The 17,764-nt window shown below is 37.3% G+C and overlaps 1 protein-coding gene across 1 annotated transcript in view; it reads left to right on the top strand.

Moving 5' to 3' along the window:
* The first annotated feature begins 1,795 nt into the window (after window positions 1-1,795).
* Window positions 1,796-17,764, top strand: part of LOC127977102 (SH3 and multiple ankyrin repeat domains protein 2-like) — a 43,021-nt gene continuing 27,052 nt past the window's right edge. Inside the window, exons 1-7 of the mRNA XM_052581782.1 lie at window positions 1,796-1,899; window positions 2,227-2,342; window positions 3,651-3,921; window positions 6,237-6,376; window positions 12,146-12,259; window positions 12,339-12,414; window positions 13,440-13,570. Of these exons, the coding sequence (XP_052437742.1) occupies window positions 1,796-1,899; window positions 2,227-2,342; window positions 3,651-3,921; window positions 6,237-6,376; window positions 12,146-12,259; window positions 12,339-12,414; window positions 13,440-13,570 (952 nt within the window). The remainder of the gene's footprint in view (window positions 1,900-2,226; window positions 2,343-3,650; window positions 3,922-6,236; window positions 6,377-12,145; window positions 12,260-12,338; window positions 12,415-13,439; window positions 13,571-17,764) is intronic.

Genomic DNA, 17,764 nt, shown 5'->3' with positions numbered 1-17,764 from the left:
GGACAAAATACAGGTACATATTAGAAACTGGAGGCATACAGTCACTCTAATACAGTAAATGGTAATATTATTTACACTTTGCTGTTGGAGAAGCAATATCGTACCTGTTGGTTTCTCTGAAAATACGGACAATGGATGCCACTGTGTCCCAGCCGAGTTTTGGCTGTACTCATTCACCAGCCTCTCTGTATGATAGTATGTGGTTTATGACATGGTCAGTGATAGTAGCTCTTATTTGATCAGTTACCCTAGCTCTGGTCCTTCTTTGAGCGTCACCACGCTCCCTCTACCTCGCCCCACTCCTCTCCCTTGTCCTGGTACTCGCCTTCCTCTCCCTCGGGCAGGCATTCTTTTTCTTTCTCTCTCTCTTTCTTTCTTTCTTTCTTTCTTTTTTTTCTCTTTGTGTTGCTCTATATTGTTCCTTTTCCACACAAGATCAGCCCAAAGAGTTCTCTTTTAAAACAAATGATTATGAGATTGAAAAAACCTTAACACCTGAGTGTGGTTCCTAGATGGGAATCAGCTGTGATTTATATATTTGCATAACTGCAATAATCTGTTTCTCATAATCAATAGAATAAAATACAGGGAACATATTTGTGTTTCAATTCAGAATATGAACAGCTCTTCACTTTGACTTTAGCCTATATAAGTTATGTTTAGAACATGAAGTTATCTGTTCTGACATACAGTGTGAAAGCATTTGTAAATTTGACTGTAAAATTACATTGTTTTGGACTTGGTTGAGCTTGTGTGTAAAAGAAGTTCAAGCATTTTAAATTGGTGTTAACTGTATGCATTTTGTATCAAAGCATCAAGAATTGTGTTAATTGTATAGCCTACAAAGACGGATGTTGTGCTAACTGTGTTAAGAGTTTAGGAAACTTGTTAAAGGTATTGAAAAAACTGTCATAGCAATTGTAAAAAAACTGTAATACATTAAAAAAATACATTTTTTATATTTTTATTTTTGTTTTTATGTTTGAGCTTATATATCTCTATTATCATAACAGTCTGAGTAATTCTGATTCCTGAACAGTAAACTTTGAAGTGTCAGCTTTGTGGGAAAAAAGCAAATTATGTATCTAGGCAGAAAGAAAAAAAACATAATTAAATTAAATTAAAAAATAAAAATATTTTGGGTATGTCATTTCTGTCTCCATGCCAAAAATGGGGGGTGACTGGTAAGGGGCTAATCAATGATGCCAGTCCTCCAATGCTAACTTAACAGCCAACAACTCTCTGTTACCAAAGTCGTAATTGTGTTCAGCAGGAGATAAACAGAACCGACTGTGCATGGAATGTGCATTTCTCCGCTTTGACAAAAAACCCATTCTCGAGCAGCCTCTGGAGCACTTACCTGATGTGGTGAATATGCTCCTGGAGAGAGGAGGAAAGAATCATTATGTCATCCAGGTAGACATATATGAACTGGTCTACCATATCTCACAGCACGTCATTGACAAGTGCTTGGAAAATAGTGGAGGAGTTGGATAACCCGAAAGGCATCACCCGATATTCAAAGTGCCCCTTGGGAGTATTAAAAGCAGAATTCCATTCATCACCCTTCTTTATGCAGACCAAATGATAAGCATTGCGTAAATCCAATTTGGAGAAGATGGATTCTCCCTGCAACTGCTTGAATGCTGAAGACATCAATGGCAAAGGATAGGTATTCTTTACCATGATGCTGTTCAAGCCTTGGTAATCAATACAGGGTCGCAAAGAGCCATCCTTCTTTGCGAAAAAAATAAAAACCCTGCCCCCACTGGAGAAGAAGGAAGGACGAATGAGTATGGCTGCCAGAGAATCAGAAATGTATTTCTCCATGGCCTCCATTTCTAGAGAAGAAAGCGAGCATTACAAGAAACAGAGGAACAAGCAGACACAATACAAGAGGTATAACAGAATTCTCTCCACACGGATATGATGACTTGATGATGTTCCAGCCTCAATCCACTTTAGGGATGTGGTGAGTGAACCAAGGATGACAAAACACCACCGGAGCCAATGGAGAGTCGGTAAGTAAAAACTTGCTATCCCCACCTGCATTGGTTCACCCTCAGGTGAGTGGCTGACTGTACCCTCGAAATCCACAGAATAATATTCAGGAAACTCTGACATAGGCTTGCTGAAGCCATATATTCACACGGAGAGCCAAGTCTATGAGTTTGTCCAACCTTGTGGGAAATTCTACAGTGAAAATCTCTCTCTGTATACGATCAGCCAACCCATGCAGGAACACTCCCCACTGCGCCTCCCTGTTCCAATGTCACTCCACCACCAGGGTGCGGAACTGGATGGAATAGTTGAAAACAGAATTGTCACCTTGGCAGAGATCAGTCAGCATGCACGCCGCCTCGTGCCTAGCCAGCGCGTGATCAAAAACTCTCCTCATCTCCACTGCCAGGGATTGGAACGAGGAGCATCAGTGATGTTGGTTCTCCCACACCGCTGTTCCCCACAGCGCTGCCTTACCTGACAGCAACATCAGCACTAGCACCACCTTAGACTTCTCCATGGAAAACGTCTGTGGCTGGAGAGAAAAGAACAGAGAGGATTTACTTAGGAAAGCTCTACACAGGTTAGGTTCTCTGGCATACATTTCCAGTGTAGGTAGTCGTGGTTCTTGCTGGGAGGAATTGTTAATGGGCATCAGGGGACAAGCAGTGTGGGTGGCACAGTGGGTGATCTTATGAGCTGCAGTTGGGTGGTGAGCTCAGACACCTGTGCTACTTACATCTGCATGGCTCGTCCAATGGCCAGCATCTGCTCCCCCTTCCAATCCATACCAGTGCTGTTGTAATTTGCAAGCCTCTGCTGAATCCATTGTGTGGTCAGATTCTTCTTTTACGGGAAAATAAGACAGAAAGATTCAAGTGCAGAAAAAGAGAAGTTTATTAGCAGTAAGCAAAGAAGTTCCACCAGGAGAATGTGACAACAAGCTCTCACCAAGACAGGCACTTCCGAGTAGCACAGGGATGCAATGGGCAGCCTACAACCAGGACCGCAGAATCCAAACAGGAACAGAAGCAAGCAAGGAGCGAAGAACAGGAGACAACACAGGAATTTAACAACACAAGACAGCTTTAGCAGAGCTCATACAGAACTGTAAATGATCCACAGCTGGAACCGATGAGTACTCATCTCCAGTCAGTGACACGCCCACTCCCACACACACACACACACACACACACACACACACACACTCACATACAAACAGAGCAAGGATGAGACAGTGAACACATGAACCATGACAATTTGCTGAAGAGTGTTGAACTTTCTTCTCCTGCACTCTATGCTTCATGCAATCCAGAATTGCTGAGGCTTATTCATTTCACTTTTGGTGTGAATTACATTTGCACACCAAGCCCTGCCCAGATGAGAAAAAGTAACACAAAAGTAACATAACACATTAATGACGTAGCGCAGTATTATAATGCATTACTTCTAAAAGCAACTTTCCCCAGCACAGGTTATTACGCTTACAAAGATTCTTATCATTGTATTTTCTTTTTTCTTTTTCTTTTTTTGGCTTCCTGCTCACTTTAACCGCATCTTTGGTCCCAACAGTTTAATGGATTTTTCATGGGCTGCTCTTCAGCTGACCTGTCTTCTGTTTCATATGTGTGTGTTTGTGTGTGTGTCAGTGCGGTTCCCCGAGGTCCCGCTGAACTCCAGACAGCGAGGCTCTCTTCAGAAGAACAGTCTTTCTATGTCTCGGGGGCTGCTGCGCTCCAACAGTGACATGAACCTGGTGACGCGAGCCATGAGTCCAGAGCAGCTCAGTCTGTCCCTGCAGAAGATGCATAGAGACCCGAGCGGACGGGGAAAGATGATGGGCCGCGGCGGCAGATCCATCCCGAGCAGCCATTCCCTGTCCATCAGCCTGGAGGATGAGCAGAGCGTGCCGCAGAAATGGTAGGACAGAGTTTACCAAACACAAACAGAAAGCTTTCAGCTCCTCCCATCACACACATATGACCCTGGAGCACAAAATCAGTCATAAGGGTCAATGGATGGGATTTATACATCATCTGAAAGCTGAATAAATAATCTTTCCATTGATGTATGGTTTGTTAGGAGGACAATATTTGGTTGAGATACAATTATTTGAAAAACTATTGCAAAAAAAAAAAAAAAAAAAAAATCTAAATACTGAGAAAATCATTGTTAAAGCTGTCCAAATGAAGTTATTAGCAATGCATATTATGAATCAAAAATTAAGTTTTGATATATTTACGGTAGAACATTTACTAAATTTCTTCATGGAACATGATCTTTACTTAATATCTGAATAATTTTGACCCATACAATGTAGCTATTGCTACAAATATACCTGTGCTACTGCTTTTGTGTAGCAGGGTCACAAATGACTGTAGGTACATATTTAATCCAGCTAACATGTTTAGTTTAATTTTTGCAAGAAAATAAAACTAAATCAGCCTTGGCTTAAAGGGCACCCACTATGCAAAATCCACGTTTACATGATGGTTGGACATAAATGTGTGTTGGCAGTGTGTGTGTACAACCATCCTACAATGATAAAAATCCACCCACTCCTAATTTTTTAATCCTCTCTAAACTAAGTCAGTATCACTAAGCCTGCGTTTTGATTCTCACACAGTATGATGTCACATTGTTCAGGCCCTGTCCACAGCGGCTGATTGACAGCCCTGCATTGCTACAGTTCCCGCCCTCAGCGGTTGTATGCTGTCCTATATTTTCTCTGCGCTCTATACTGACTGAAGCTGTAACGTCAACAATGTAATCGCAAGCAATCCCAGTGCTCCGTGTTTGTTTATAAGACTGAACCTAAAAGTCTTCATTTTCTCCCAACATATGAGGATGCTGTGGATTGCTTTTATTTTCCAAATTATGCACCTCAAAATTTATCTAAATATGTGTATCACTCCAGACTCCTTTGTGAATGTCATGTCATTATAGTACTTAGCATTTTAACCATATTTGTGTGCGTACTAGAGGTGTCCCCGACTAAGGTTTTTCATAGTTGAATCGGAATTTTCGAATCCTGCTGTTATTCGACTGATAGTCTAATCATATGTTTGGGGGTGGGGAAAAATACATTAACAAGAGTCAAGTCAGACATTCAACTAACATAATTACTGAGGTTAACACAAAGGGAAATGTGTAATGAACACTTTGCAGATATAAACGCGGTAAATAATGTTTTATGTTTTGGTGACGTTAAGTCGATAGTGCTCTCATTATAACGTTACCCTAAAACGTTAGCTGTTAATTATTAAATGATGAACTGCCTTTAACTGTCATTTTGCATTATTGACACACTGTTTTCCTAATGAATGTTGTTCAGTTGCTTTGACGCAATGTATTTTGTTTAAAGCGCTATATAAATAAAGGTGACTTGACTTGATTTAATGTTCTGCATATCTGTTTTGAGCTGCGTAGAGTGGTGCATTTGATGCAAAATGGCATAATCAGTAACACCCCTTGAATATTAGACTTTTAGATTGGTAGTCGAATCAGGCTCCTGGAATCAAAGCATCGATTCGTTGACTATTCGGGGTCACCCCTAGTGCGAACATGAAGTATTTTTTAACTGATCAAGGCCGCGCTTGTGAGATTAGTTCCGGACACCACTTCACTTATCTTACTTATTTTGTTGTAGTTTCATGCTTTTGTTTTTACAGTTTTATTTTGCTCTTATTGGAAAGCACTTTGGTCCCCTCGAGTGTTGTTAAGGGCTATATAAATAAAAGTTGATTGACATGTTGATTGGTTGATTTACCATTCAGTGCATGGTTAACAAATGTGAAGATGTTTGTACAGCAGCATTGAATTATGATCGAAGCTCCAGTGAACAAAACCAACGAATGAACCCGGCCTTCGTTTGTTCAAATGTTAGAGACGACCATCAGAATACACATCACTGTTACGCATGTAAGAGGCGTCCATAAAATGTGGAGAAAGCTGCATTTCATTTTTTTTTATTTTTTTTTTTATAATAATAGTGTATAATGTGAGAAGAATTACGCAGGCCTTAAAAATGTGTGCATTAGCTAATGTTATGAAAATCTTCAGGTTCTGTTGTTCATGCTCAATAGTTTCCAGCAGAGGGAGCTCTTCCAGGACTTCAATGACAGTAATACAGTGCTTAGCAGTCTTTGTGTGTCATTATATCTAATGTTTTATGTATTATTAATTACAGTTGATATGAATGCAGTCCTGGAGTGAATGTGTTTCTGCTCCTGCAGTGTCAATGGCAGGCCGTGTGTCCAGAGCTCCAGGAGAAAGCTGTACAGCGCTGTTCCTGGCCGTTATTTTATCGCTGTCCGCTCATACCAACCTCAAGCTGGCGGAGAAATCAGCCTGCACAAGAATGACAGGGTCAGAGGTCAGCGCAGTCAGATCTCACTGCATACATGCGGCTGTGAATTCACAATTTCTCCTTTAAGTTTTTTTTTTTTTTTTTATTGTTTTTTTTTCTTATCACAATAAACAATGCAAATATCTCACAAAAAAAGAAAAAATAAAGAATATTACAATCCTCAAAATGTACAATATAAATCTTATTGTATCATAAACTAAGAATCACACCTCCAGCAAATCATCTGAGAAAACATTTTCTGCTTTTCACATGACAAGGGAGAACAAACTATATTGAAAAACAAAAACAATAAAAAATAAGCTAAAATAAAATAAGACAAACAATATAAAAAGGACTCAGCATATCTGAAGTGTTATTAAATGTTTATGCAATTTTTTAGCATGGGCATTCTGGAACAGCAAAAGTTCATTTTTAAGTGCAGACCATGTGGGGGAGGACTTAGCAAATCGACATTTATGTATATAATATTTTGTTGCTATAATTAGATTATTGACCAAAAATTCATCATTTTTATTTTGTAGAATTACACCCATCTGAATGTTTTGATATGAAAAGAAATCTATGTTTATAGATCTGGAGGACAACAGGTTGTGAAGAGATTTCCATAAATTCTGAACCGGTTGACATTCATAAAACAGGTGTTCTGTTGTTTCAACATTAATGTTGCAGATATGACAATTGGCTACCTCAAAATTGAATCTTTTCTTTAAAAATTCATTAGAGGGATATATATTATTTATAGTTTTAAAATGTACTTCCTTAAATTTAGGAGGAATTGGATATTTTAGGAATTTTGTTCTAATTGAAGATATTTCAGATTTGTTATAACCAAGAAAGAATAAAGTGCTTTTTGTTCTACCCGGGTACAAAATGTTAACAAGAGTTTGCTTAAGGAATTTATTATTACATTTTGTATCTACCAGGTCCACATAATCGATTTTAATTTTGTGTAGTCTTGGTGATGCAATGTTTAAAAAATTATTCTTAATTGCTTGAATAAGGACCTTTGGAATGTTCTGTATTACTTTGTTGTAATCCACAATTGAGCAGTTAATATTATATTTAGAATTAAATTCCTCCAATTCAAGAATATTACCATTTTCATCCAATATGTGAACAATTGACCATATTTGCTTTTCCCACCAGTCTTTCAGAAACATAGATTTCCTTCTACACAATACAACTCTGTTGTTCCATAATGGAACATTGTGGGGACTGAAGTTATGTTTAAACATCAGTTTCCACTGTAACAAAACCTGCTGATGAAAAGTTGAAAGTTTTATAGGCAATTTAGATATTTCAAAGTCACATGTTAATAAAAATTTAATACCTCCCACTTTATCAAAGATATATGCCGGTAAGGAGAACCATATCTCTTCACCATTCCTCAAAAAAGATTGGAGCCATTTAATTTTCAATATTCCATTCATAATTTCAAAGTCGATTGCTTTTATACCACCTTCCTCATAATTTTTTAACAGATCCCCTTTTCTTATATAGTGATGTTTATTTTTCCAAATAAAATTAAGATTTATTCTATTAATTTCTTTAATTAACTTTGGAGAAATAGCAAGAGAGTAGGATGGATATATCAGTCTGGAAATAGATTCAATCTTGGTCAACATCGTTCTTCCAAATAACGTTAAATCTCTTTGTAGCCAACTGTTTAGTATTTTTCCACATTTATCAATATTATCTTGGATATTCTTTTTATCACTTGTTTCTGATGATTTGGTAATCCAAATACCTAGATATCTAATGTCATTTTTGACTGGTATATTATATAGTGAGGATTCTGCGCAGTTATGAATGCTCATCAGTTCACATTTACTCAGATTCAGATATAGGCCCGATGCTTGTGAAAACCGCTCTATTACCTTTACCGCCACTGGTATTTGTTCCTTATTTTGTAAAAACAGAGTTGTATCGTCAGCGAGCTGACTTATGAGTAACTTATGGTTGTTTATCTCTAAACCTTTAATATTTGAATTTTTAACCGCAATTGCTAGTAGTTCAGTCACTGCAATGAATAAAAGAGGAGAAATACTACAGCCCTGTCTTATTCCCCGTTCAACCTTAAATCTAGGACATGTACCTTCTGAGAGGGAAACACAGCTATTAATATCTGTATGTAACATAGTGATCATATCAAGAAACTTATTTCCAAAGCCAAAGTGTCTCAGGGTGTTAACAATAAATAAATGTTCCACTGAATCGAATGCTTTATGGAAATCCAAAAAAAAGATAAAACCATCTTCCTTAATTAAATAATTATAATCGATAAGATCCAGGACCAGGCGGATGTTATTATGGATGGATCTTCCTTTAAGAAAACCAGATTGTGTTGGGCTGATTAATTTAGATATACCCGTCTTTAATCTTTCTGCCAAAACTGTTGTTAGAATCTTGTAGTCTGTATTCAACAGTGTAATAGGTCTTAAATTATTTAATATTTTCTTATCTTTTCCAGGTTTTGGAATCAGTTTTATTATTCCTTGTTTCATCGTTTCCATCAGTTCTTTTTGATTAATACATTCATTTATAGCCTGAAACAATAGGTGCTTTAAATCTTCCCAAAAGTGTTTATAGAAGTTAGTTGTAATACCGTCTGCTCCTGGCGAACGATCAGACGCCATTTTTTTTATAGCATAGTCAAACTCTACCATTTTTAGTTCCTCATCACAAACTTCTTTAAAATTTTCATCAATAATAGGAATCAAGTTGTTAATTTTATCAAAAAAAGATGAGGCATCTTGATCTGAGTAGGAAGATTTATAAAGATTCCTATAAAAACTGAAAACTTCTTTTTCAATGTGTTTGGGTTCTGTACATTCCTCTCCATCAACCGTTAGACTACAAATCGAATTATATTCTTGTCTGCGTTTTTCTAATTTGCAGAAGTATGCAGTATTCTTTTCTCCCTCTTCAATCCACCGGGCCCTGGATCTAATATATGCACCTTCAGCTTTATCTATATACATTCTATCCAATTTGGATTGCAAATTACTTATTTTTTCTTTGTCCTCTTCACTCCAATCTGATTTACTATAAAGTGTCATGAGTTCTTTAACCACTATTGCCTCTTGTGCTTTCTTTTCTTTATTCACTTTTTTACCAAACGTTATTGAATGCTTTCTAATACTAAATTTCAGAAATTCCCATTTTAGTATAGATGTGTCTAATGTATTATCATTTTTTATATCAAAAATAATTTTTTTAATGGAACAACAAAACTCTGAGTTTTTTAGTAACTGAGAGTTAAATTTCCAATAATCTTTCGGTTTGTTAATTTTATTACGGTTTCCAATTTTCAGGTTAATAATACAATGATCACTTAAAGGACAGTTAGCAATTTCTGTTTCTGTGACATTATCTGATATTGAGTTTGATATCAACCAATAATCAATTCGTGATTTGTTTTGACCATTAGGTTTATGCCAGGTAAACTGTTTCACCGCACTATGTAAACTTCTCCAGATGTCTATCAATTGGTTATTATTAGCAAAAGCTTCCAAAATAGTGTTTCTATGTTCTCTCAATAACTTGGAAGGCCATCTATCCATCCACTCATCAGGAGCTAAATTGAAATCCCCTCCAACAATAATATGATCTGTGGGGAATTTTGCTTTTAGTTCTATGATTACTTCTGATATCTGATGTAACAAATTTTTATTTTTGTTATCGTTGTTATAACCATATATATTAATTAGAATAACGAGATTAGTATCAATTTCCAAAACACAGGTTACCCAATGTCCCTCCTTGTCTGCTTTTTCACCCAGAATCTTACCAGGGCATCTATTGAAACATATGGCAACTCCAGCCGACCGATTTGTCCCATGACTGAAGAGAATTTTATCTCCCCATTGTTGTGACCAAAACTTAACATCAGATATATCAGAGTGAGTCTCTTGAAGAAAGGTGCAATGTGCTTGTTGCCCTTTACAAAACAAAAAGATAGCTTTTCGCTTAACGGAGTCTTTAAGTCCCCTTGTATTAAAGGAAATAAAAGAAAAGTCAGTATTTAACTGAAATACAGAACACATGAACAAATGAACTTTTTGTGAAGGAAAAAAAAAAAATGTAGGGAGGTGGAATAAAAACGTTGAGGTAGAAGTCCCATCACCTGATCTGTCCACTACGTATTCATTTAAGCTTTAGTCTCAGCCCCTAACTTAAGTGTCCTCCATGATACGCTTGCCTTCGATGAATCCAAACGGGCCCCTGAAGCCTGCAGCCTTTCCTTCCTTTCTAGCTTGGTCGATTTTGGGCCAGAGAGCCTGTCTGGAACACCAATCCTCTTGAGTCAGATCTTCAGTAAAGCGAATCCCCTCTTCTTTGCAGATTGGAGAAGTTTTTGTTCGCCTCCATATGTCATCTCTCACTGCTCGTCTCACAAATAAAATGATTATTTGTCGTTGCCGGTTGTCAATCAATCTTCCCACTCTGTGGACAACGTCGACCGCTTCATCCATCTTTACCGCCAGGTCCGGTGCAATCCTACGAAGAAGCTCCACCACCTCCGCTCTTATGTTTTCATTGGCCGTTTCTTTTTTCCCTTTGATGCGCAGGCACCACCGTCTTTTGTATCTGTCATTGTTCAATACCCGACCCCTCATGTCTTCATTTTCTTTAGTCAGTGTCTCCACTTTCTTTTCCAGGTGTTTTATTTTCGTTTTACACTCTTTTAGCTCTTCTGCGTTGAACTGCACCGATTTAGCAATAGAAGCTAGCATGGAGCTGTGCTGTTGCAACTGCGTACTAAATTCTTCCATGCGGTCGTCTACACGTTGACCGAGAGAGTTGATAGCATTCAGTATGGTCTCGGTGTTTGCTTCTTCTTGAGACATACCTTTCGTTTTCTTCTCCAGGTGTGTTTTTTCGGGGGTTTCCGTTGGGGTTGTCGGCCCTCGTTTGTTCTTGCTAACGTTAGCCATATCTGCATAGCCATGTTCATTCGTCTTCACACAGCTTTCAAATGCGAGATTTTTTTGCGCCGGAGACTTTCCGCTGTTGTTTTTCTTCATTTTCGTGCTGAGAATTGGACAAATTGCAGCTATTAGTGGATTTTTCTTTTTATGTTAACTATAACATCGGGACTTCTCGAGGAGCTCAGTGAGATGCGACTGCACGGACCGCCATCCCTAGAAACTCAATTTCTCCTTTAAGTATATTGAAGGTATTTTCTGCTTTTTTTTTTAAATAAGTCAATTCAGTTATAAAAATGAACACCAGATTAACAACACTTGAATGTATCTAGCATTCATAAAAAGCAGCCAAAAAAAATCATTTTTTTTTTTTTTTATCCAATACTACATCTGGATCAAATTCAGTAATAATTCAGCACTCCAAAGCATCCACATTTCACTCACTAACTTTAGGCAGTTTTCAATTAAATGTGGTTAGTGTTGATTATCACATTATTTTTAATATAAATATGCATACACATGATGAGATCACTCGTTTCTGCATCTTCCTGGTCTGTGTTTTTTATCAAGTGATTCTTGACTCATTCAAGAGATGCGTAATAGAGCGCCCCCTAGCGTATAACAGTGAAAACATGGAAAGAGTAAATGTTCATGTGATAGTTGTAAAATGTTTTTTAAATCATTTCATTTTTAATTTTGACACATATTTTGCATGCAGTTTTCTATCATGTAATTGCTAATCAGATCTTAATACGTATAACTGAATTGATTTATTTAAAATGGGCAGAAAACACCCTCCATATGAGTGGTGTTTTCCCTTCCTTCAGTTGTCTTGTGTGTTGTGTAGTTCTGAGCGTGGGTGAAGGTGGATACTGGGAGGGCTGCTGTCGAGGACAGGTGGGCTGGTTCCCTGCCAGGTGTCTGGAAGAGATTCCTGTCAAACCTGACAAAGAGAGACCAAGTAAGTCCCTCAAGAGTGTCTGTGGTGAGAGAATACCATCACAAGATGATCTGCTATAATGTTGTCATTTGTTCACCAGAGAGCAGAATGGAGCGCAGCGACAGGAAAAATCTCTTCAAACATTTCACTGCTGGTTCCTATGACAGCATCGATGGGTAAGACCTCAGTCAGACCTGATTGAAAGCATACAGTCCAGTTTCTGTAACACTATACAGCACTATACTAACTGTGTAAAAGCGGCTTCACAGTAATGAAAATAACGTGCAAACACTATCAAATATGAGACAAATCCAATCTCTGCTGCTCGCTCTAAAAAAAGACAACAGTGTCATTACTCAGATCAACTCAGTTCAAGATTAAGTTTTTGTTTTTATACACAATGATCTCTTAGTCATAAAATCATGACATTTTTAATTAAAAACATTTCTTCAGACAAGAGATTAATTTTTAAATTATGAAGCACGGCAGGCGTTAGTGTCTTTGAAATCTTGACAATTATCAAATGAGCTTGTTTGGATATTTTAGAGCTTATAATAAGACAATAGTCTTTGAGTGGTCAGTGTTAAAGTGATTTTACTCCAGTAAGTATTTGTAGGAGTTAAACTGTCCCATGGATGTTTACATATGAAGTTCATTGATTTATTAAGTCCTGTCTACATCGACATAAATCTTGGTATTATAATAAATCATTAAAAAGCAGATTAACAAGTCAAAAGTATTGAAGCATGTGCCATTATTTAGATTATGATTCAGTGTTGCATCATATTGATTATGAAAACAAAATTAGATATCTTTTAAACTTGTTTCTTTACAATTTAGAATGATTTATCGTTTTATGAATAAATGAAATTGCATTTGTGCATTTTATTTGTCGAAAGAAAAAGAAAAAACACGATTGTCCCTTTTCTATATTTATTTTTCTGAAGTTGGCAAGTTCCCCAGCCGCGACAGATAAATGACGCGCGTCTGTGACACATGCGTTAGACGTCGTTGGTCGTTCCATGTGCATCGCGTCTCACGCTCTGAGCGTCGCGTTATTGAAGCGATGAGTGAAGCGTCTAATCTCGCGTCCAGAGCTCCAGCGGTGGAGAGACGCGAGGAACGCGCGCGTTTATGATAATCGAATCATCGTCATTCATCACCGAGTGATCGATACAGATGATGTTTAATGGATGAGGAGGAGGAGGATGATGAAGGGCTTGAATAACGCGAGTCATTTCCTCCACAGCGATTGTGTGACCGAGCAGAAAACAGTGGTTTTGCAGAAGCAGGAGAACGAAGGCTTCGGGTTTGTGCTGCGAGGAGCTAAAGGTGAGACCTCATCCTCATCTTCATCATCACCTTTATCTTCATCATCATGAAACATTGGTGGTCAGTCACACAGTGATGAAGAACTGTCACAAAAATGATCATGTCAGAGCTCATTTAATCACTTAATTGTACGTAAACCTGTAGTGTAGCTACTTCAAATGTAATATTAATGAAAACTTAAGTGACTTTAACACACTTAAGCAGACTTTTTAAAAGTGCACTGCAATAGATGTCAAGTTGTTGTTAACATTTTAAAGAAATTATATGTAATTTTATTTTGAATAATTGTTCTAATAACCTTTGTCGTGTTTAGATGTTGACTAACATACTAAAGCACATGCAAACTACTTGATTATATTCTTAACTGTATTGTGTTATTTGAAATTATATTTAAATGCAATATATTTTAACGTTGCCTATAGTCAACCGAATGTGTTAAAGGTGACATGCGATGCGATTTCAAGGCTTTCTTTCTCTTTGGAGTGTTCCAAGCTCTTGTATGGAGATAAATCAGTCGCTAAACTCGAGAGGTTGAAAATCTGAATGTGAAAACTTGTCAATGAAAATGGCATGGTCACCGATAATTTTTTACCCTTAAGGGGTATCACAAGTGCTGATATGTTGCATACAATAAGCGGCTGATTACTGTAACTGTAGACAGATCTTCTTTTACCTGTTTTCCTGTCGAAAAGTCTTTATGACACATGCCACTGTATATCTGCTTAGATTTGTCTGAACTCTCAGTCCAGCCTCTCTCAGCATCAATCTGTGATTCACAACATGGTCCACTAGTGTTAGTGTTGCACAAATGCCATTTGATAAGTTTGGTCTTCTTTGTACACGTTCTCCTCCTGCTTCAGGTCTTCCTCAGCCTCTGCCTCTTCCTCTTCCTCCTTCTCCGTGTACTCCTCCTCTCACCCTCACTCTTCTTCATAGATCATAATTATTGTGCATATTATATAGTACCATAATCTCCTCAAAGTAACTACACAGGACTGAGCTAAAATATAGTATAATTAATTTATTGGTTAAAAGTTACACTTAAGGTGTTTGATCACATTTGACTGCCAAGGAGTACAAGAACATAGTGAAAGTGGTGTAACATACAGCCAAGTATGGAGACCCATACTCAGAATTCATGCTCTGCATTTGACCCATCCAAAGTGCACACACACACAGTGAACAGTGGGCAGCCATTTATACTGCATCGCCCGGGGAGCAGTTGGGGATTCGGTGCCTTGCTCAAGAACACCTCAGTCGTGGTATTGCTGGCCCAAGATTTGAACCCACAACCTTAGGGTTAAGAATCAAACTACCTAACCATTAGGACACGACTTCTAAATGCTGAACACAATGCTGTTTCATTCCCCGGAATAAGATGCTATTGTTAATTATAGTCAGCATAGATATCCATGCACAATCAATGCACATTATGTGTTAATAATTACTAGAAATCACTGCAAATATAGTGAAACTGCTGTCTGTCCCGATTAATCCCATTCAAACAGCATTCATTGACAGCGTAATTTGTTTAGTTCTATTGATAGCTCCATGAACCACGTGATCGGGTGGCGGTGAGTTCAAAGCATGTCACAACTGTTTATCAGCTGTTCTGGTACAGCGACTTTACTCTGCAATATGCAATAGGATATACATATGAAATATGTTGCATTATTTGTCGACCAGACAATACCTGAATGACAAGATTAATCTAGTTTCTTAAAATCCTGTAAAAGCTAAGGATTTTCAGTGAAAATTGTTTGCATTTTTTTTTTTTACAAATAACTGATACATATGCATAAAACACAAATGTCTTTCTTGGCAAGTCGCGATGGCTGGCGTTGTTCATTGGTCGGGCATCGACCAATAAAATGTCTTCATTCGCACCAAAGCCCCGCCCCTGGCTCTGCTCTCTCACAACTGCATACACAAGTCCCAAGTAGGTTTTGCAACAGGAATACCGCAAAATGAGTAGTAAAAGTGAGCGCTAGGATTTGAACTTGTACTGCCAGATCTGAGAGGTTATAAGTGCCGACCTTAATGTTTTGCAATGAAACTGAAGTAAAGTGCAAAAGTAAATATGTCGTAAACATTTGTGAATGTAATTTTCTTTATGTAAATGTAATTCTACACATTTGTAACCATTAATCTACAACTTCTGATTCAAAACACAGGTGTTTTGATCAATGTCTGTGTGCAAATTGAAAGATTCAGCTTTTCACATCAGAGCTGTGAGTGTAGATTTCTATTTACAAATACGAATGTTAATATGTTCAACAGACTCTCGAGTTCCAATACTATATTACCTTTATATTCTTGGTGCATAAAGAAGATCTGTAAAGTTGTGAAGACTTAAGTCTCAAACCCAAAGAGATATTTTTTTACAAAAGTTAAGACTAGTCCACGCCCCTCCTAAAATGCCTTGTTTAAAGGCCCCCACATGTCTACATCACTTTGTGGGAAGATTTGTATAATGCTGCCCAAATATTCACGCAAATAAAGAAGGTGTAACTTTTATTCTCGGTGTTGCCGCCGCTGCCATTTCAAGGAGACGCTGTTTCATTGTAAAAGCAAAACTACTTTGGTCTTCCAAAAGAGAACACATCTAGAAATCAGTGGTTAAGTTGTTTTTACAACACTGTTCCAGAACAGTTCAAACCAAATATTCAGATGTGTGCAGCACATTTTACAGAAGATGAGGACTGTTTCCTGTGAGAGTAGCCTACAATGCCAGTGTCTGTTTCTATAAAGTTGGGAAGTATACAAGTGGCCTGACCTGAAGACATCTACATGTTCATATTTGGTTATAGTTATTGCACCACCTACTGGCAACAGGAAGAGTAGTTCTTATACTGTAGCTTCTGTCAAGATGATTTATGACTTTGACCTTTGACCTTTTGACAGGTTAAACTTCCGGTAACCTTATGATGGATGGGCGGAACTTTCCGACTTCAAGGGTTAACCTATGACCTTTCCACGCATCGATCATGTGCTTTTGACAGAAAGTTTTACCCTATTGACCTAATTAGTTCTAAATCATGGTTTTGACGGCTAGTTTAAACGGAAGATGAAAGACTCCTCACGCATCGATCATGCGGTTTTGACAGAAAGTTTTACCCTATTGACCTGTTAGTTCTAAATTAAAACGGTATATGAAAGACTCCCCAACCATCGATCATGTGGTTTTGACAGAAAGTTTTACCCTATTGACCGTTAGTTTGTTTGAAGTTTGTGCCAGTTATTTGAAGTTTGTGTCAGTTAGCTTGTTTGAAGTTTGTGTCAGTTAGCTTTTTTGAACTTTATCCCAGTTATAAGGTTATGTGTGTGTGTGTGTGTGTGTGTGTGTGTGCGTGTGGATATACGGCTTCTCCCCCTCCCATTACGTTTATGAGCAGTGTATAAATGGGGTCGGTGTGTTCTACATTTATATATATAAAACATCCTATAATTTATATATATATAAAACAATTAAAGGTTGAAAAACATTTCAGTTATATAATTTTTATAATCTAAAACACATTTTAATTATTTCACATTTATATATATAAAACATTATATAATTTATATAATCTAAAACACATTTTAGTTATTTCACATTTATATATAAAACATTTTATAATTTATATAATCTAAAACACATTTTAGTTATTTCACATTTATATATAAAACATTCTATAATTTATATAATGTAAAGCGATTTAACCAAGGTTGAAAAAACATTCTGTTCTTTTAAAAAAGGTTATAAATTAAACTGTATAAAAAAATATACTGAAACCGACTGTTTCAGATAAACAAGATCCAATGTTTTTTTTATTTTATTTTATTTATTTTTTTGAGAGCAGAAAGGAGGTATTTTCACACACCTTTGATCCAGCGTCTGTGTTTGCACGCCACAGTGCACACTCGTCGGAATTTACTACAAAATCATAATATCTTCAAAGCCATTTTTTAATTAAAACCAAACATATCTCACGCGGGAGTCCCATGTTTTTGACAGTTTTCTGACGGTTCACCTATGAATTACGGTGGGCGAGCGGCTAGCATCTCTTGTACCCCTCTCTCTCTCCCTCTCTCTCCCTCTAATGCCTGTGTACACACATTCGTCTCCAAGTCTTATTTTCTTCTTTTAATGAATATAAACACATTATACATTCACAAACAATATAAAACAAAACATTTACATTAGTTTTGTTC

Source organism: Carassius gibelio, chromosome B18 (genome assembly GCF_023724105.1).
Source record: "Carassius gibelio isolate Cgi1373 ecotype wild population from Czech Republic chromosome B18, carGib1.2-hapl.c, whole genome shotgun sequence".
In the NCBI taxonomy this organism is placed as follows: Eukaryota; Metazoa; Chordata; class Actinopteri; order Cypriniformes; family Cyprinidae; genus Carassius; species Carassius gibelio.
Note: the sequence above shows the minus strand (reverse complement) of the source record. Positions and strands in the feature narration are given on the sequence as shown.